Source organism: Podarcis erhardii, assembly GCF_964252035.2.
Source record: "Podarcis erhardii genome assembly, chromosome: 1".
NCBI classification, from domain to species: domain Eukaryota; kingdom Metazoa; phylum Chordata; class Lepidosauria; order Squamata; family Lacertidae; genus Podarcis; species Podarcis erhardii.
The window spans coordinates 42,806,174-42,826,575 of NC_138497.1; the positions used below are offsets into that span (position 1 = coordinate 42,806,174).

General features: G+C 45.7%; 3 protein-coding genes across 14 annotated transcripts in view; 1 reads left to right on the forward strand and 2 right to left on the reverse strand.

Annotated features, from left to right (window-relative positions):
- The window catches only part of LOC309341544 (serine/threonine-protein kinase PAK 6-like), a 46,369-nt gene extending 44,534 nt beyond the window's left edge, over positions 1-1,835 (forward strand). For all 10 annotated transcript variants that reach the window (XM_081861145.1, XM_081861147.1, XM_081861146.1 and 7 more), the window contains one exon: positions 33-1,835. In XM_081861145.1, coding sequence (XP_081717271.1) covers positions 33-200 — 168 coding nt within the window. In that variant the 3' untranslated portion in view covers positions 201-1,835. The remainder of the gene's footprint in view (positions 1-32) is intronic.
- Positions 1,836-5,550: 3,715 nt separating this feature from the next.
- On the reverse strand, positions 5,551-9,072 carry ANKRD63 (ankyrin repeat domain 63). Its single transcript, XM_081869467.1, has one exon. It carries the CDS (start codon positions 7,104-7,106, stop codon positions 6,285-6,287), a length of 822 nt encoding a protein of 273 aa, XP_081725593.1. The 5' UTR covers positions 7,107-9,072; the 3' UTR covers positions 5,551-6,284.
- A 3,724-nt stretch (positions 9,073-12,796) lies between these two features.
- PLCB2 (phospholipase C beta 2) overlaps positions 12,797-20,402 on the reverse strand; it is a 52,592-nt gene continuing 44,986 nt past the window's right edge. For all 3 annotated transcript variants that reach the window (XM_081858842.1, XM_081858844.1, XM_081858843.1), the window contains 6 exons: positions 19,767-19,944; positions 17,525-17,601; positions 16,964-17,059; positions 15,533-15,590; positions 14,625-14,711; positions 12,797-13,476 (listed from right to left, as the gene is read on the reverse strand). In XM_081858842.1, coding sequence (XP_081714968.1) covers positions 13,216-13,476; positions 14,625-14,711; positions 15,533-15,590; positions 16,964-17,059; positions 17,525-17,601; positions 19,767-19,944 — 757 coding nt within the window. In that variant the 3' untranslated portion in view covers positions 12,797-13,215. The remainder of the gene's footprint in view (positions 13,477-14,624; positions 14,712-15,532; positions 15,591-16,963; positions 17,060-17,524; positions 17,602-19,766; positions 19,945-20,402) is intronic.

Below are 20,402 nucleotides of genomic sequence, written 5' to 3' on the forward strand. Positions count from 1 at the left end.
AATGGCTTATCTGAATTATTCTGTTTTCACAGACGTCTCCAGTTTTAAGAGACTTCTTGGAACGGATGTTAACACGAGACCCGTTAGAGCGAGCAACAGCCCAAGAACTCCTTGATCACCCCTTTTTGCTTCAGACGGGACTTCCAGAGTGCCTGGTGCCCCTTATTCAGCGGTATAGGAAACGGACCTCCACCTGCTGACCCCAAACTTAAGAAGCACCTAGTATATCATAGCATTCGAATGCAGTCTTTCTCTCGGAGTTACCAGATCAAGGGCAGCCTGGCCCCGCAAACATGGCTTGGAATTTGTCAGCGTCCTTTCCGAGAAGGCGAGAGGGAATTTTCACCATCTTGAGCTGCTTTTTAATGTTTACCTTTTTCTCTTTTTCATTGCTGAAGACAATCAAAAGCTGGACTCCTACAAGTCTTAATATATATATTGTGAAGCTTCTGGGATAGTTCCTATTTCAGGAGTATGTTTGGTGTTTGTAAGAAGATTCTCGCCACTTGATTTGTACATACCTGCAGACCTCCAGAGACTTCATCTACTGACTGCGCTGGAACAACATTCCTCTCGCAGGATGGTATTTGTTCTTTAAAACACATTTGAAGGTAGACGTCCTTACTTTAACCTGAAAACAGGCTTCTCCAACTTGGTGCCCTTTAGATGATTTGGATTGTGATAACTGGGGTTGATGAGAGATGGAGTCCAAATCATCTGGATGGCATAAGCTTGGCAATGGGCTTCCCTAAAACAATCATCTCATCTCATGTATGGGCTACTTGATCCTGTTACAAAAGACTCGTCTACCTTGTTTCCTTTCAAATCATTTTTCCAGGACTTACTTTCTTTCTACAGTTGGGACTAATATGGGGCCTGTGGCTTTTCAAACCTTAAGAATGGTCTGTCATTTCACAATCTTACACCAGCTGGCAAGCAGCGCTTCATGGCAGACATTTCTCCAGAGATGCTGGAACCTGATGCTTGAAACTCCACGGCATGTAAACGTAGTGCCTTCTCCAGCGAAGACTGGAAGTAGAAGGCAGCACAAGGGTTGTCCCGATAAGAACTTCAGTTTGCTCATATCAAGGCCCCTCTAAGTACACTGGACTTGACCAAGGATACGGCCTTGAGGCAGCTGCTGGGTGTTTTTCACCAGCTCTGAATTCTGCTGCAAGGTCAATAAAATGCTGAAGCTCTCCCATTCCACTGAACAATGTTTGTTTTGCCAGTGAGAATGTTAAGACTCTACCTACCTCCTATGTTGTTGAGAATAGGGGAAATGCATGGAACAGAGTTTAAATGTGTGCTCATGGTTCTATAATCTCCTGGATGTAGGTGGACCACTTCTAATATTCTTATCTAAGGTTGATGCAGAAATTTTATATGGTTAAGTCTTATCTGTGTAATGTCCAGATCAGTTGGCACCAATTAGTTTAGGTTGTATTATGTGTGTTACTGTGTGGAGCATAGTTGTAACATAACTGGAATTCAGTTTTGTGATACATTTGGGCAGGAGTTATGGAAAGTGGGGAGGGGTAGGTTGGAGGGGGGTCAGGTGTCACTTCTACTGCCTCAGAATCTGCCCTTACACAATCCACCAAGTGGTAAACATATGAAAACGTGTAAAAACAGCAACAACAAAAAACTTGAAATATTGTGGGGAGAGCTTGTTGTAAAATATGTCTGTATGTTCCAGGAATCCTGTGCAAAAAACTCCCAGGTTTCTTTCTTCCTTCTTTTTAACTTAATTATCTGAAACAAATATTTCTCCTTTCCGTGAGTTGTTTGCATTTGTTGTTTTAAATTAAAACACAATTTTGATTATTCATAAACCCATTGCAATATTGAAATGTTTTTGAAAAATGTGTTTATCCTTATTCCAAAGTGCTCCACAGAGTTCTAAACTCAAGAGTTTAAAAACTTGCCACAGAAAGTTTCAGGCCTATAAACTTGACAGACAAATCAGTGGCCCAAATGAGTTCCATGTAGTTTCAGTCAAGAATGGCCAACAAGGCAGTGAGGGGTGTGTGAAGTCCATTTGGCCAATAGTGCTTTATTATGGAAGTGGATGGCAGTAATGAGGCACAGGTGCAGCCCTGCCATTTGAAAGGACAGGGATCTTCAAAAAAGGGCCCCCTGGACCGAGGTATGATCCTATTGTTTTACTCTGGAGGCAAGGGAATATAGGTTCTGCAGATGCCTCACTCCATTATAGATCCTGAAGATCTATTTGTTTGTTTTTAATTGGAACAATTCATAGAAGCAGCACTACTTTAAAAAGAGCATGCAGCTTTTTTTACGGAAAATCCCCACCCCACCCGCCAGCAGTTAACAACCACAAAATACAAGTTTCTGTAACTCAATGTTCTCTTATTCTTCTGAAGATGTGTCAGATGCCAAGAAGCTTCTCTGGCTGCACAAACACAGAAAAAACACAGAGCACAACCTAGCAAAAGCTTTTCATGGCAAACACCATGTAAATCAGTCGAACTCCTTTGTTTTCAGTGGCCTTTGTCACACAACTACCTTACTAGAATGTGCCTATAAATCATTTGTACAGAAACATAAAAGTTTGAATTTAAACTACAAAATCCAACCCAAGTAGCAGACAATGGGCGCCATCTTCTGAAAATAAAAAAAGCTTGTGACTAGGGGTGGGGGAGACATTCAATTCACCTAGCTTTTAGAGCCAAATTTGCACTTTCTGAAACGGTATGAAGACCAGAACACAGCCATCCTTTGAAATTTGCATCTATCCAAATTTTGCAATACAGTTATCCAATTAAACAATCTGTACAAAAGTGCATAAAAATGAGTGTGCTGAAAAATAACATAAATGCGTCTTACAAGAAATCACTTGCAGAAATGTGCACCTTAGTCAAAAGTGCAGACCAAAATTTGTTTATTAGGAGAAATTTGCACTAAAATGCTGAAGGGAAAAAAAATCACAAATTGCTGCAGAAATGTGGATAACCTGAATTTAAGATTGGAAAAGTATGGAACAGAGAGAAGTGAAATGGACAGATCTTTCCATTCGTACTTGTGACTGATGAAAACAAAAAGTAATCCCAAAATGAATATGGAGGATACTCTGCCACTGAATTCCTAAAAGGGAGGGGGTGTCATTTCTGAGGACACATAATCTGATTGTATTATTTATTTTATTTATTAAATTTATATATTTCCCTTTATCTGAAGATCTCGGGGCAGTTCACAAGATAAATATACAGGATAAAAGCACAAAATAAATAGTTATAACCAAAACAAAACAATAACCTCCTCTTCCTACAACACATTTAAAGGCTGTGGAATATTAATCCGCCAAATTAGACAGGGGGAAATGTTTACTCAGCAATGGATTCCTTAGAAAGAAAGAGCCATACAATTAGCAAGAAACTAGTTTTATTGCATTCTGTAGAAGGTCAGCTTGATAAGCTGCATAACCCTTTACCAGAACAAACCAACATTTGAAAGAAGAAAATTCTGAGTCCATCCTGCTGTAAACACAATGTGCTTTTAAAAAAGAGAAACAAAAGGAACAAGTCACAGTCTTCGTAGATAACAGAAGTTCAACACTGAATGCATACAAGTGAGAGCATCTGTCAGTAAATAAAGCCAGTATGTTGGAACAGTGGGTATGGAACTGACATTGTGTTATTGCTACACGCTGCATTTTGCAGTTACAGATAGGTAGCCATGTTGGTCTGCCATAGTCAAAACAAAATAAAAGAAAAAGAATTCCTTCCAGTAGCACCTTAAAGACCTACAACTAACTTAGTTGGTCTTTAAGGTGCTACTGGAAGGAATTTTTTTTCTTTTATGCTGCATTTTGCAGTCAGTGTCCCCTTTAATGGCCTGGATCAAAGCTTTACAATGTGTTTCTGAATTGTGCAGTCAATGCTACTAAAATGCAACTCCTAGAATCCTGGCTCTAAGAAATTCATAGATGGGGATCAGCTGCAGACTCATCAGATGGACACCAATGCAGCTTCAACTCTCTTTCTGAAGTGGAAAACCGTACTACTGCAATTTACAAAGATGTTATGAAAGGAAAATGAAAGAAAACGATTATCTAAACTGCTAATAATTTTCCAAGTTAGTGCTTTTCAAGTGCACTGCCCTCCTTCTTCAAAAACTTAACCACCATGTGTGTTTTTTTTAAGTTTTGACAATAAAAAATCCCAGTTTAAATCTGACATCTCAAAACAAACAAACAAAAAAACAGGTAGCAAGTGATGTAGCAGACAGACCCCCCTGCCTGAGAGTCCAGGAGAGCTGCTGCCAGACAGTAAGGCTGCAATGCTAAACCATGTCTAACCAGAAATGAGTACTGTTGAATCCAGTGGGCCTGAGAAATCCAGGATTGGATTCCCCAATGTAATTTTCTTTTGTTAAAAGCTGTTTGAAGAAACAGAATTTGGATTGGGGTCGTTATACCAGGGAAGGTGGGTTAACCTTCCACAACAACAACAATAAATAAATAAATAAATAAATAAATATCTGAATACATTAACAACCACCTAATAAATAATATACTATTAACTAACAAAAAAATAAATATGTAAATAAAGCAATAACACCAACAACGTGTTCCAATAACTCACCCAGTTGAAACTGGGATGCGGGTGGCGATGTGGTCTAAATCACTGAGCCTCTTTGGGCTTGCCGATTAGAAGGTTGGTGGTTCAAATCCCCGCAATGGGGTGAGCTCCTGTTGCTCTGTCTCTGCTTCTGCCAACTTCGCAGTTCAAAAGCACGCCAGTGCAAGTAGATAAATAGGTACCACTGCAGCAGGAAGGTAAACGGCATTTCCATGCACTCTGACTTCCGTCACGGTGTCCTGTTGCGCCAGAAGCGGTTTAGTCATGCTGGTCGCATGACCAGAAAGCTGTCTGGTCAAGGCTGTGGACAAATGCCGGCTCCCTCGGCCTGAAAGTGAGATAAGCGCCGCAATCCCATAGTCGCCGTTAACTGGACTTAACTGTCCAGGGGTCCTTTACCTTCCCTTAACTTTACCTTCCCTTTACCTTAGTCACAGAAGGGGGCTGGGGAGACAGGGACAATATGAGCCCTTATCATTTTCCCCCTCTGTAGCTAAATAACAGCTGCTCTGATCACACAACTCCCACTTCACACCTTGTTTGTCCTTCCATTACTTTCAGAGTTCATGCAGTATCACTAAATAAATAAAACTTGAACAAAAAATGCCACAAAAAGTGAAAGGCCACAAACATCCCAACGCACTCCACTGAAATCATTTCAGGCAAATGCGGCATCTAGTTACAAATAAATTTCTATCTTATTAAGGCTTGCTGGATTCAAAGACAATGTACACGAGTGCAATTCCATTTAGATAAAGAAATCCACACAGATATAAGTGGACACGAAAGCATCTCATAAGAATCAGACATGGTGCAAAATCTTCTTCAGAAGCCCTTACAGAAACTGCCATGAAAATGTAGCAATCTGGACATCATATTGACACTTTTGTTCTTTACCAAAATGACCACTGATCCATTTCACCCATTACAGAAAGAAGCATACTCAGAAAATGCAAAAATTTTATTTTGCTGTCATGCCCTGAACTGACCTTTCAGCACTTTTAGCCAGGTTCACCACTAGTTTTACTTGACTGTTCTCTGTATACTATACAGCGATAGGATACCAATATTTTTTTTCAGAGCTGGAAGATATTAGGGTTTGACAAAATGGTACTTTGCCATGCATGGATTAGGCTCCTGAGATTTGCCACCCGCACATTTTGCAAGATTTGCCCCAAAACTGTACATAAATTCTTGAGATGGGCAAAGATAGCTCTGGCAACAACACTCCAGTCGGGCAACGGAAACTGATGAATGTTGTAGGTGACAATGACATTTTGTGCTTTTAGGTTGATTTTAAAGGAAGTACACTTCGACCCTCTTGCTGAAATCGACGAGACCCTTAGGCCCAATCATTCTAGAACATTCTTGACAAGAGAAAGCAGTAAATAACCATTCATCGCACCTTATTACATTGCTGCTTGTTTCAACTAAATAAATGCTAACACCTGCGCTTCCCGGGTGCTGTTCATCGAAATCGGGAGAGCCTCGGGATGGGCGGAGGCGCTCCGAATCCGCCCGCGGGCAACCATGCAATGGTCCAAATGGTCGCTGACGAAGCGGCCGGCACGTCGGAATCCGCGGGCAGAAGCAAGGCCTGCGAGGCGAAGCGGGAGCTGGCCGCGCCGAGGGGACGCGCAGCCGGAGCCGAGGGCAGCGCGCGCTTCCCGCCCTCGCCGCCTAGTAGCCGAGCAGGCTCTGGCAGTCGGGCGCCGTGGCCCTGCGGATCAGCGGGCGGCCTCGCAGCGAGGCGCCCCCTCTCCCCGCCTCGGAGCCGGGCTGCGCTGCGGCGGCGTCTGGGCCCCGCTGCTCCTCCTCCTCCTCCTCGTCGTCGTCCTCCTGCTCCCGCCTGTGGGCGCCGCCGTCCCCGCGAGGCGACCGAGGGGCCGCTGGGCCGTCGCCGGGGGGCGCCGCCGGCTCGGGCAGCTCGAGGATCAAGGCTCCGGAGGCCCGCAGCGCCCGCACGCAGCGCCCGTGGCCCTCGCTGGCGGCCAGCTGCAGCGCGGTGCGGCCGGCGCGGTCGGCGCGCTCGAGGCAGAGGCCGAGGCGGCGGAAGGAGCGCAGCAGCCACTCGACGACGGGCGCGCGGCCCTGCCAGGCGGCGTACATGAGCGGGTTCCAGCCTCGCGCGTCGGCCGCGTCCGGGTCGGCGCCGTACTGGACCAGCAGCTTGGTGACGTCCAGGTAGCCCCGCTCGCAGGCCAGGCTCAGCGCGCTGCGCCCGGCGTCGTCGCGCAGGTCGACGGCGGCGCGGCGCTCCAGCAGCAGCCGGGCGAAGGCCACTCGCCACGCGGGGTCCTTGAGCGCCACGGCGTGCATGAGCGGCGTGCGCCCGCGGTCGGCTCGGCAGTCCACGATGGTGCCGTCCACGGCGTCCAGCACGAAGCGCGCCAGGTGCAGGCGGCCCGCGCTCATGGCCTCCAGGAAGGTGCGCGTCGACGCCCCCGGGCCCAGGTCCCGCGGCCGCAGCATGGCTTGCTGCTCGTACCCCGCGCGGCTCATGGCCCGACGGCGACTCGAGGCGCCGGCTCCCCGGAGCCGCTTTATAACCTCGCCTCAAGTCGCCAGGGCGAGCGCCGCCTTGGAGTGGCAGGAGAGAGAGATCCCCCGAAGCCCCTCCGCGCTCTGGTTTGCGCGCTGGGGCGGCGGGCGGCGGGGCTGGGTCGTCGACGGTTCCCGGAGCCCTTCCAGCGCCTCCCCGCCCACCTCCAATAAGGCAGGGCAAGGTCGTGCGCTAGATGCGCTGCCCTTGTTATTCGTGTGCTTTCAATGGTGTGACGTGGGACTTGTTCAAGGTGGCACCTCCACATCTCCATTGGCTGAGTGTGACAACAGTCTAAAAACCGAAGAACACTGGAACGGTATTTGTCCTATAGGTCTGCGGGGAATTGCGGTATTTTTTTGAAACAAGACACGCACGGTGTTCTCCGAGTTGTGAAATCCTCCAGGGAGGGAGGAAGACGTGAAAATAAAATAAAATAATTTTAGTTGGAAGGTACCCAAAGGGTAATCAAGTCCAGCCCCCTGGAAGATGACTTGGGGGATCCTTATGCCTGAACTTTTTCAGGGCTCAAGGTGATATCATTGATAGTGTGTGGTTCCATGGACAGAATCTATCTGCACAACACTTGATAGTTCTTATCACGGGGTGAAGAAGGTCTGAACTGTGACTTCTGACCACTATTTTGTTAAGGTGATGTGAAGACGCTCTGGGTGGCTGTAAAGTTACAGCCATCAACTGTGCATGTGTGAATTCACCCTTTGTTCCTGCATGAGCTTGTCAGAGGATCAGATGTGTGTATATGCAGTACATTCAGTCCCTGTAGCCCACGCACCTCCTGCGGGTCTTTTGCTCTCGACTTTCCTGCAGGGCAGATGGTTAGTAACAGTACTGGGATCAGTGCAAGAAGGGGTGTATCCACAATCCAAAGTGGTCCACGATTGCCCTGACTGCCTTGTACTCACCTCCTCCTGCAGGTGCTCCTGGATGCCTGCAGCAAATGCACCATCCTAGGTGAAATTTTCATATCCTTTCATATGACCTCAAAGTCAGTGGTTTACAGGGGAGGCTGTACACACCTTCTGCTGTGTGTTGTGAAATGCAGCAAACATAGAGGAACCAGCCCAGAGTTGCATTCATTTCATCTCTATGCTGCCCTCTCAAAAATTCTGCTTTTGCAGCCTGATTATTTATTTATTTATTTATTTATTTATTTCCATTCATTTATGAATGGCTTCATATGAAAGTAATTGAAGCAATTTAACAATTAAAACAATTTCATACATAAAAAGAATTAAGGCATAAATCTCTCTATAAGAGACTGGGTGAACCACTCTCCTGGCCCACCCATTCTGGCAGGTGAAGAGGAGCCCATTTCTGATGATGGCTCCCAAGCTTTGTAACCAGCTTCCCACTGTTGTGAGGCAGATCCATGAGCTTCTGGAGTTTCTGGACTACAACTCCCATCAGCCCCAGCCAGCATGGCCATGTTAGAATTCCTGCTCCGTGACTGCAGTCATGGGATTGTTGTCTTTCATATGACAATGTATGTTTTGACTCCACAGAGTGGGAAGTGATGGAGACAGGATGTTTGTGTTACTGTCTTCCATGAAGTGGGACTATTTCCTTTGTTCATTCCCTTTGCTGACTGATGCTAGAGAGAGAGGGAGCCATGTTGCAGTTCTCCATGTATGTTTATATGTAAATAAAGTAGATTAGCCAAAATGCTGAGTTGCTGAGGTCGGTTACACAAACTGTGAACACTGCGGATCCCTAAGTGTGCCGGTGTCTGTTGGCATTGGTCACTGTGATGTTCGGGCTGAAGAAATCTTTTGAAGCTCCCGAACGAAAGACCAGGAGGGAGAGAACATGCGAGTCGGGCATGTGTCTCTGCCAGGGTCCTACTCAAGTGTAGGATGAGCTCCTGACAGGCCAATGGTCAGGGATGACAGGAGTCGTAGTCCACCAACACTGCCTTAGGTTAAGGCAGAAATTCAGGCTGTTTTGCAAGTAGTAGTGTAGTTTTATTTTAGTGATGAATCCAGCATAAATTGAATCTATCTGTCAATTATCTGGCTTACAGAAAGTACACAAAACTCATGACATGTCAGGAAGCGAGATGTCATGGGTGTTGAGGAGCATGGCTAGGCAACACCAGCTGCTGGCATGAGTTTGCAGCTTGAGTCAGGCAGTGCATAGAGGACCCACCTCTGAACATCAGAGCCCTGTGCTCTTACTGCCAGCCAAGTTGCCAATGGCAAACTTACCCATGAGGTCTAGAAACTGTTTTTTAATTTTAAAGGAGAACTGAGGTTTTCCCTTGTTCTCTGTCCCCTGCTAGATTCAGCAGGAACCTCCACATGCATGGTAATCTACCAACTCAGTGGGAGCCCCTGTATGTCAGGTGCTGCATTTTCCTCTTTAATCATTGTTTCTAAGGGCCAAGCAACATCATCCCACCAGCAAGCAGCTGTTGTGCTGCTGCTGCCAGACAGCTTTTCCCTGTGTCAAGAACCAGCTCCAGCAGCCGGATACTCATGACAGGTGTGCAGTGCCTGTTGGTGAATTCTTAGCTCTGCGCCCACCAGCTTTCAGCACATGACTGCAGTCAGATGCAAAGGGATGCTTGTGGTAGGATGCTAAAGGCCAGAGGTCACCACTAGCATCAGATGCAGGACCTTTTAGGGTGAATTGGTGGAGCCCACATGCTGAGCAGCACCTGGCAGGGTCCTGTGACTTGGACCAACATACCAGGGATGAAAACATTTTAAAAATAGTGTTCTAGCCATTCTTATTAAGGCTATGCTTTGGAGACTTTCAGGCTTCAGTTCTATACACTGGTAGTAAACTACACTGAACTCAGCAGGCATGTAAAGGATTGTACTGTGAGTGCCTGGAGCATGAGAACAGTGTCAGCATCACATCAATTCTGGTGGGTCAGCATTCAAATTTGGCCAGGTGCCTATAAGCCACAAGGGATCAAGTGAGGCTGCCTGGGCACCAAGGATGGCGCCTGACGTCTCCACCATCTGGAGGTGCATGCCTGGGGATCCTTGGATCTTGTTTTCACACACTAGTAACACATCCTGTAGAATTCTATCCATTATATTTTATCCGCACAATCGGAACAAATTTCAGGAACCTAAAGGTTGTATTGAAAAATATGACTTTTGAGCTGACTGGCCCCCAAATGACAACTAGACATTCTGTTTTGGCAAATGTAACCCTCGTTTAAGGAGCCATTTGGTGCCTAGCTTATATATATGAGTTTCTAACGCTGCAGTGGGTATTTTCTTGGGCATTTGCTTTTGGTGTTTTGGTTGCCTGACTCTCCGCACTGCTTGAAAAGTCTCCTCGCAGCAATAGCTTCTGCTTAAGGCATCTGCTTCTGGCTCCTTACTGGTGTTTGTAAAGCTCTTGGAGAAAGTGTCATGGAAATAATTACAAGGAAGTTAATAAGCCAGCAATCAGGTGAGGTGCCTTCTGCTCCTTTCCAGCCTGCTACAAAACAATCTGAATCTATAGCAATATGAATCTATAGCAACCTTTCTGTCTATGAAGGTGTGGGGGGGGGGGGGAGAAAAGAGGATAAATTGCTGTTTGCATATTTCTCCTGCCTATAGAGTTGGCCTATTAGGGAACAATCTAGTGCTCACTGGGAGGATGGAAGAGGAGGATATAGGGTGCTGTGGATCCCTCACTTAGCCAGCCACCACTGGGACCCTTCCTGCTGCTGCAGCAGAAAGCTGTGCTTGTGGTGGAGTCCAGAACAAAACATGTTTGGGGAGGTGGTTGATCTGAAGAACAGCCACTTCCCCCCTCCCCCGCAAAAAAACCCATTGACCAGCCTTGAAGCTGGTATAATTAAGAATGAACTAGTTGCCATCCACCCTATGGGACAGCAGGGTGATGGATCCAGTGGTTGCTGCACCATGTATCCTCTCCAATCCAGGCAGGTGAGATTGCTCTGTGCATTTGCAAATTAGGATACAATATGAATACACCGAGCATATGCACTTGCACACACAAAATATTGGGTGTCGTAGAATCATAGGATTGTATGTAGCGTTGGAAGGATCCACGAGGGTAATCTAGTCCAACCCCTGCAATACATTCAAGTAAGATTTACTCAAGGGTAGACCCCCTGAAATGAATGAATGAGTGAGTGTAGTAGTTAGAAAGTCAGACCCTAGGACCTGAGAGACCAGGGTTCTTAGCTATGAAGGCCACTGAGTGACCTGGGGCCAGGCGCTGCCTCTCAGCCTAACCTACCTCACAGGGCTGTTGTGGAGATTAATTTGGAGGGGGGGGGGAATCATGTACGTCCCCTTGAGCTTCTTGAAGAATATAAACTGGTCAATCAGTAAGTCAGGTCTATTATTTCCAATGGATCTACTCTAAATAAATGCCACCTATAGTGTCTTGTGATTAGTCCTTGCATCTAAATTAATCTGGGCTAAATACTATTCCAGTAGCAGCACTCATTCAGCTGTATACAATGCAGAGAATGTTGACAAGTGCTTTGATATTGATCAGAACTTGGTCATAAAGAATGCAATGCCAGCGATGAGCCCAGCAGCGAAGCAGAACCCAAAGCCACTCCCTGAAGTTGTGATTATTATTCTTCCAGTTGCAATTGTTATTGTAGGTCCCTTTGGGTGAAACTGGTCTCCCTCTGGTGACTTTGCATGCGGTCTAAGCATCCCTAGATTAATTAACATGGTATTTAATTTCATAGCCCTGTAATGCCCTATGGAGGTACGGAGTATTTGTCAAGTGAAAACAGTGCACTGTTTTCTGGAAGCTGTTAACAGCCCTTTGAACAACAGATTTTAGGAATTTCACAGGAGGTGGTACCAACAAAGGAAAGGGATTGGCTAGCGAGCTAATATGAATGTATCTCATTTGTCGAACAAAAAATAAACTGCTAGAAATTGCTGACCGACTGCTTGGTGCAGTGTGAAGGAAAGACAAGGCAGTAATGCAAAGCTCGTAAGATGTTCAGTAGTGGTGATGTTCTTCAAATAGCATAGCTATCTTCAAATATCTGAAGGGCAGAAACTTTCTAAAATGTGTGAACCAAAATGCAGTCATCTGTCAAAATTTACACTTATCTGAATTTTGCAGTGCAGTGTTTTTTTGTTGTTTAGCCGTTTAGTCGTGTCCGACTCTTCGTGACCCCATGGACCAGAGCACGCCAGGCACTCCTGTCTTCCACTGCCTCCCGCAGTTTGGTCAAAAGTGCAGTGTTTACTAACTAAGTAATGTGCATAAAAATACATATCCTGGGGTAAAGTGTGCATAAAAAGTGATTTAGTGATTGTAGCAATTGATCTGTGAGTGCTCTGGTAGCTAGGATTATTTCAGGCCTCCTTTTTGACCATACTATTACCCGCAAAGAAGACACTTTTTTCGTTAAACCAGTCATAAACCCTTGGACTTTGATGCAGGTAGGGTGGGCAACTGTGCCCTGAAAGAGGAAAAAACCTCACCTCTACGAGAGAGCCATTGCCTTCATGCCCTGCCAGGAAAAACTGTTGAACTGCTGTGGCATATGGGATGCTAAATTAACTGGACATTTATTCTGATCCTTCAAAGCTCTTTTTGTATTCCGACTACAGGTTTGGGGTTGTTTTTTTTTTTTAAAAAGTTTATATTAAGTAGTGGGTGGACATAGCAGACGACACAGAGATTTCTCCAAGTAGTTCTTTATAAGTAAGCTGGAACTGAACTGAACAGCAAACGGCTCAGCCGGCCTGCTTTTATTGGCTGTCAACATTGTAACAACAACAGCCCAGGGTTTCCCACCTAAATTAACTTAGTGGACCTGAGTGCAAACTATATACACAATACACCCTGGTGGCCAGGGTGAGAACTTCAATATATAACAGTTTATTTCTATCCTATATTGTCACTACAGATCCTGAAAGATAGAAACTCCGGTGTAGATGCAAACTAATCTGGGTTACCAGATCACAATAATCAAAGATTCAATGAGCTGATGGAAGTGCGACAAGAGACAGCCCATTAAGTTCTATGGAACTGTAACGTCTGGAACAAAATGAGTCATTAAAAAAATCTGTGCCTTAAGAACAGGGTCAGGTGAGAGACTCACAGCCTGCTCACCAGTATATCGCTAGATTCCTCATCCTCTGCCGTATTCTCAGCCGTCTGAGTTTCACATCTTTCAGCAACAGGTATCAGGTTGTTTTCTTGCAGCTGTTGTTTCAGCTCCTGGCCTCCCTCACTGGCAGCATATAGGTTCTCTTTCTTTGCTGCATCAGCTTTCACACAGTTCTTCACTAAAACTTGCACTTCTGTGCCAAGAGCTTTCACTTTGCCTTCATACTCTGCGTATGCCTCCTGCTGCAGCTGTACCGAGAGAGAGGTCAGTACATGAGACACACATGTTGCTCAGATGCTCAGAAGAAGCCCAGTAGTTGCTTGTTTGTGGAATTTTAAATGGTGCTGCTGGGGGGGGAAGCCTTTGTTTTACAAAGCCTCAGTTGTTAAGGGCCAAATTAGGCATGCTCACTTTTGTGATGGGGAGCTATTAGGATCATTTTTTTATGAAAAGTAGCTGACCATATTTGGATTGGGAGGGATTACTTTGTACACCCCCCCCCACCTTATGCCAGTTCTCTCATGCAAGGCACCTCGGCAGCCAATAGCTTTGGGGAAGGGGGTAGGAACCGGGATTTTGGAATCACGTGGGCTCACTTTACCCTACACAAGAGGTCAGCAGCCGTTTTGAACCAGTGAGCACATAAGGAATACTGGGAAAGTATTGTGGGTGACCGTTACAAAATGGCTGCTGTCATTGTGGTGTGGAAAAGCACAAAATGGCTGCCATGGGGTTGTGGTATAACATCCGCCACTAGTGAACTCACAAAGAGAAGCTCTGCACAGGAGGGTGGGCATCGAATCCTGGCATCCACTGAAATGCAGGGATGTTGGATGGGGTAGGTTCAGAGTAGGAGAGGCTTAACCATTGCAAACAGGAGCTAGGCAGGGACAACAAACAGTCCTTTGTGCATTTTGCTGAGCTATTTGCTGAGACCTCCAGCACATACCACAGCAAGTACAATCAAGCACACTGGTGTATGTGAGTGCTGTGCTGTTGACCCCTGCCCAACACCACATTCCCAGTCCAAATGGTCCCCTTGGTACTCCCAACTCTGGGTAATTTGCTGTTTCCTTTCTGCATGCTTATGTGCACTAGTCAGTGCCCAGCTGGCTTCAGAGTGAGGTTTGCACCACTTGCCCTCTAGTCTTTGTCAGACTTGCTTCATTGCCTGAAGCTCCCCAGAATGCCAAGCAGCCACTTGGGTGCCACAAAGCTGGAGAGGATGCTCAGGAGCGATAGTGTCAACCACCCATTTCACCTCAACTATTCCATAGCAAAACTAGGGCTTCAAAAGGATTGTTGGCTTTCTCTGCTGGACACTTCTTAGAGCAGGGGGTTGGAGTAAATTATCTCTGGGGTCTATTCTAGATCTTTGATTCTCCCATCCTCTTACCTGGTTTTCCTTTTCCTTGATTGCTTCTAGGCAGGCTGCCTGCTTTTTCTCCAGTACTTCTTGATCCCTAGCCTGTTTTTCATTCATCTTGAAGCAGGGAAAGAAAGTATTTTAAAAGCCACCATCTTCAAAGCAACAGTATAAAAACGAAATAAAAAAAAAAGTCCAGTAGCACCTTAGAGTCCAACTAAGTTTGTTCTAGGTATAAGCTTTCGTGTGCATGTACACTTCTTCAGATAGAATAAAAGCGGCAAATGTTATTGCTAGGTACTTGGGGCATAGGCTCATGGCACAAGTTTGCATAATGGTATAGACTGCCTCTGGGCAAACTGAGTTAGTGAGTGGGTGGGATTTCACACTAGCACTGCATTTTGGAGTGTGCTCAGTAAAAAGTGATTCAGCGGCAGGAATTCTGGGACCCAGCAAAGAAGACGACGACGAGCTCAGGCCCCTGGGCCGCCCCCTAGAAACACCCCTGATGAATCCCTGTGGTCCATCAGCAATGTGTTAAGCTGACAAAGCAGGAGTGCACACTCAGGATTTCTTAGCAGCTAAGGCATAGCTATTTATTTTTTTAAAATGTTTAAATATTAAAGGCCACTTTTCTGGGCAAATGGCTATCCAAAGCAGCTTGCAACCAAGGACTATAAAAGAAAAAAGAACTAGTTAATACTGTCATCGTGAGAAGGACCTCTCTCCTTTGTGGCCACCCACCTTCCTGACCTAGGGGGCAGGCACAGCAGGAGATTTCAAGTTCCAGTGGGGTGGTAAAGGTGCAGGTCCTCCAATAAACGGTTCGGGCCTAAGCTAAGCTGAGTGAAATGATCCCGAGAGTGTACTTTTGCGTTGTACAATTGGACTAAGATTTGCCAGAGGCCTTATCCAACTAGTTTTCGTGACAGCCTTACCTGTTTGACCATCTGTACCACTTCCTGAATATGTGCATTGTTGATTTCTCTCTTCAGTCTGTAGAGAAAAAACCACCCTATCAACACACTTTGATAATGATAACCTTCAGCAGGGAAACATTTCAGTTAGTCATGACTGAGAGGTTTATCACAGATGCCCAGTTAAGAATTAAAATGACAGGGTGTTAAAGGTACATGATTTGCCAGCAAAAGGCATTGTGTTGTAAAGAATTTCACTAAAGTGATAGATTTACAGGATTTCCCTGTAGTGGTGATGATAGCAATGTGTATCAGTTAAGGAAACCTGCACAAATGAATTGGGTTGTGGTAACCTGAGAATGTGCTGTGCAGTACTTACACGTGTCTGACAAGGACCAGGGAGGGTTAGGTTCAAATTTTCACTCAGCCATGAAACTCACTTGGGACCTTAGGCCAATCACTGTCTTTCAGGATTGCTGAGAGGGTATGTGAAGCGTGTGTGATAAGCACAGATCAGCTGAGGATGTGTGGGAGAGTGTGTGGGTCACACTCATGGCTGATATGTGGCCCCTAGAGGGTTGCTCAAGGATGAATGTGGCCCTTGGGTCAAAAAAGGTTAGCCATCATTGGTTTAGCAGGATACCAGAATTCTCACACTGTTTTTAAGTTTTAGGCTCTTTGCAAGTAAAAAATTGTTTCTAGCTAGGCATGGAGGAGAAATTCTGTTTTGTTTCCATTTTAACTACCTCATTCACACTTCTTGAACCAATATGCAAACTGAAATATGGCCATCCTTCAAAATGTGCACTTTTCGAAATTTTGCAATAGCAGTTCTCTGTCCAAACCATATACAAAAATATTAGGGGGGAAAGGTGCATTAAAATGCACATATTAGTGAAAATAATATTAAAATGCATTACATTACTGGGATTTGCTTGCAAAAATGCATGCATGAGCCAAAATGTGTTTATTAGGATAAATTTGCACTAAAATACTGGTGAATTTTCAAGAGGATTAAAAAAATAAATTGCAATTTGCTGCAGAAATGTGGAGATCTAAAATTAAGACTGGAAAAAGGAAAACTAGGGGTAGGCAACTTAAGGCCCGGGGGCTGGATGCAGCCCAATCACCTTCTCAATCCGGCCCGCGGACAGCCCGGGAATCAGCATGTTTTTACATGAATGGAATGTGTCCTTTTATTTAAAATGCATGTCTGGGTTATTTGTGGGGCATAGGAATTTGTTCCCCCACCCCCCCAAAAAAATATAGTCTGGCCCACCACATGGTCTGAGGGATGGTGGACGGGCCCACGGCTGAAAAAGGTTGCTGACCCATGACTTAGAGGGTCAAAATTGACAGATTTGTCCATCTCTATTTCTAGCTAATGCCCAGCCCTGTGAAAGCGTTCAGCAGATACAAACTCCAAAGAGGACAATCAGTCTGCCACAGTACCTTTCCTGGGCACTCTTGTCGGTTGTGTTCTTAGCCATGGTCTGAATTTTTTCCAATCTTTTCACCTCTAGTTTCTTTTTCATTTCTTTAGTGTCACTGTAGAGGAAGATATCACCTAGAGTTGATCAATTTCAGCAATAACACATTTTTATCTCTGTAAATTGCTGTCTTCTTGTCTACCTAATGTCTTCAATCATTTCAGTCATAGAGCACAGGTTAGTAAAGGAAGCACCACAGAATGCTCTTTGTTTACAGGCCTGAAAATGTTCCTTGCCGGAGGTAAATGATCCCAGTGGAATGAGAGAAAATGCATAGGTATTGTGTGCAGGTTACATCATGCAAATCCCTTCTGACCACCCCTTCTATTTCTTGCCCAGCCAAACGACAGATGAACTAGACTAGCACCAACCAGGACTGCATGCACTGAGCCGTTTCAAAATAACTGCACCCTTCCTATCAGCTGCAATCCAGTCTGAGCAGGGAAAACACAAGCGAAAATTAAGCCATGCAAAATTAGTAGATGAAAACGCTGGAAAAAACTTACATTATTTTGTTACCTACCTTTCCCAGGATTCCTTTAGTGCCTTTAGCTCAGATGCTTGCTTTTCTCTTGCAAGCTCAATTATTTTAGAAATTTGCTGTCCAAAGATTAAAACACAGGGTAGAATGTCAGAATTTAATTTTACTCTTTCTCTTTTCTTTCTAAAACTGCAAGTTGCTCCTCCATTTGTGGGAGGGCCTTTTATCCAGTGGAAGCTCTTGCTGGAGGAAGGGAGGAAGAGGCAATTTTTGCAAGTTCCTACTTCTGTTTGCAGCCCATGGTGCCACCTTTTTCATTGTCCTGGAAGAGCCCTGGACAAGCTGGAACAGACCTTAAGGGTGCTGCAGGGAGAAGGAGGAATCGGCAAAATTGTAGCCTTCCCTTCCTGCAGCAGGAACAGCCCATGAGCAGAGTTCCTACAATAAATCTGGCTCCAACCTGTATTCAGCCATAAAATAGGGACCCCCCATGAGGTCCATAACAGCTAGTTTGGGGTACATTTGACACTGTCTGTGACACATAGACTTGAACATCAGACAATAATAATAATAATAATAATTTATTATTTATACCCTGCCCATCTGGCTGGGCCTCCCCAGCCACTCTGGGCGGCTTCCATAGAAACCAAAAATACAGTAAAACATCACACGTTAAAAACTTCCCTGAACAGGGCTGCCTTAAGATGTCTTCTGAATGTCAGGTAGTTGTTTATCGCTTTGACATCTGCTGGAAGGGCGTTCCACAGGGCGGGCGCCACTACCGAGAAGGCCCTCTGCCTGGTTCCCTGTAGCTTTGCTTCTTGCAATGAGGGAACCGCCAGAAGGCCCTCGGCACTGGACCTCAGCGTCCGGGCAAAAAGATGGGGGTGGAGACGCTCCTTCAGGTATACTGGACCGAGGCCGTTTAGGGCTTTAAAGGTCAACATCAACACTTTGAATTGTGCTCGGAAACGTACTGGGAGCCAATGTAGGTCTTTCAAGACCGGTGTTATATGGTCTCGGCGGCCGCCCCCAGTCACCAGTCTAGCTGCCGCATTCTGGATTAGTTGTAGTTTCCGAGTCACCTTCAAAGGTAGCCCCACGTAGAGTGCATTGCAGTAGTCCAAGCGGGAGATAACCAGAGCATGCACCACTCTGGCGAGACAGTCTGCAGGCAGATAGGGTCTCAGCCTACGTACCAGATGGAGCTGGTAAACAGCTGCCCTGGACACAGATTTGACCTGTGCCTCCATGGACAGCTGTGAGTCCAAAATGACTCCCAGGCTGCGCACCTGGTCCTTCAGAGGCACAGTTACCCCATTCAGGACCAGGGAATCCTCCACACCTGCCCGCCTCCTGTCCCCCCAAAACAGTACTTCTGTCTTGTCAGGATTCAACCTCAATCTGTTAGCCGCCATCCATCCTCCAACCGCCTCCAGACACTCACACAGGACCTTCACTGCCTTCACTGGTTCCGATTTAAAAGAGAGGTAGAGCTGGGTATCATCCGCATACTGATGAACACCCAGCCCAAACCTCCTGATGATCTCTCCCAGTGGCTGCATGTAAATGTTGAAAAGCATGGGGGAGAGGACAGAACCCTGGGGCACCCCACAAGTGAGAGCCCAGGGGTCTGAACACTCATCCCCCACCACCACTTTCTGAACACGGCCCAGGAGGAAGGAGTGAAACCACTGTATGACACTGTATGACAACCATAGCAGTGAGGATGAGATGCTGCTGCTCTCTTATATTAAAATCTACAGAAGAAGCAAGTGGAAAACATGGTTTTCCCTCACCCTTACCTGCCATTCCTGCACTGAACGTTTTCTTGTCAACAGATTTATTTGTCTGACACTACTCAGTTGCAACCAAATGATCTGAGTTGTGTTCAGGCAGTAGCACTTGGGATCACTGACTTCATGCCTTGAGATCCTCAAAGATCTTCCTCTGAGTGCCCCTAACCAAATGATGTGCACTAGGTCCTTTTCAGTGGTGGCATTGCCACTATGGGATGCCCTCCTCAAAAAAAGGCACACATGGGGCATATTTTGGTGCCATTTCAGTGTGAGGTAAAGATCTTTTTATTTTCCCAGGCATTTTAATCTCTGCTTACTCCATGTGACTTATGTTTTTATGCTGTATTATATTTATATTGCTGCTTTTATTTTAAATGGTTTCATCTTCTGTTGTGGGCTGCACTGAGAACTCTGTTGTAGGATGACCTGTAACTACTGCAAGCAAATGTTAAGTAAGGAAAGGGTAATAAACCTTCTGTCTGTACCTCTGTGGCATGGAGCTCTTTCTTCTTCCGAATTGCATCATACTGCTCTTCTCCTAGTTGCATTAGCTCTTTCTCCAGCTTCTCCTTCAGCTCCAAGACTCTGTTGTCAGGAGGACTCTCTGCCATCTCACCGGAGTTCCTTCCTGAGCTGCTGTCATCCACAGTCCACTTCCTGCAACTTCAGACGAAGAGGAACAATTCTCACAATTTGGCTAATATTGTGACCAATTCACTGCTGTACCACCAAGGAGCCATTTTTCATGAGATCTCTGCATGGCATCATATTGCCATTATGTTCTATAACAGCTATAGATTATGGGCCTTATTCTGCCATGTGAGAAAGAAGAGAGGCAGGCAGGGAAACCATTAGGCCTTTGCCAGTCAGACTGTCCACTTTCAGGACCAATGAACATCACCTGCCCCATGAAAAGGAAGATTAAAGGCTGGGAGAGGAGAGGGAATTGTTTGTGTTTTATTTTTATGAGCATGAGACTCTTAATCTCAGGATCATGGGTTTGAGCCCCCACAAAGGGGTAGAAGATTCCTGCATCACAGGGGATTGGACTAGATCAGGCATAGGCAAACTCCGGCCCTCCAGAAGTTTGGGACTGTAATTCCCATCATCCCTGACCACCG

Excerpts from the sequence above, each read along its gene's own strand:
- ANKRD63 (XM_081869467.1), bottom strand. The coding sequence starts at position 7,106 with ATGAGCCGCGCGGGGTACGAGCAGCAAGCCATGCTGCGGCCGCGGGAC.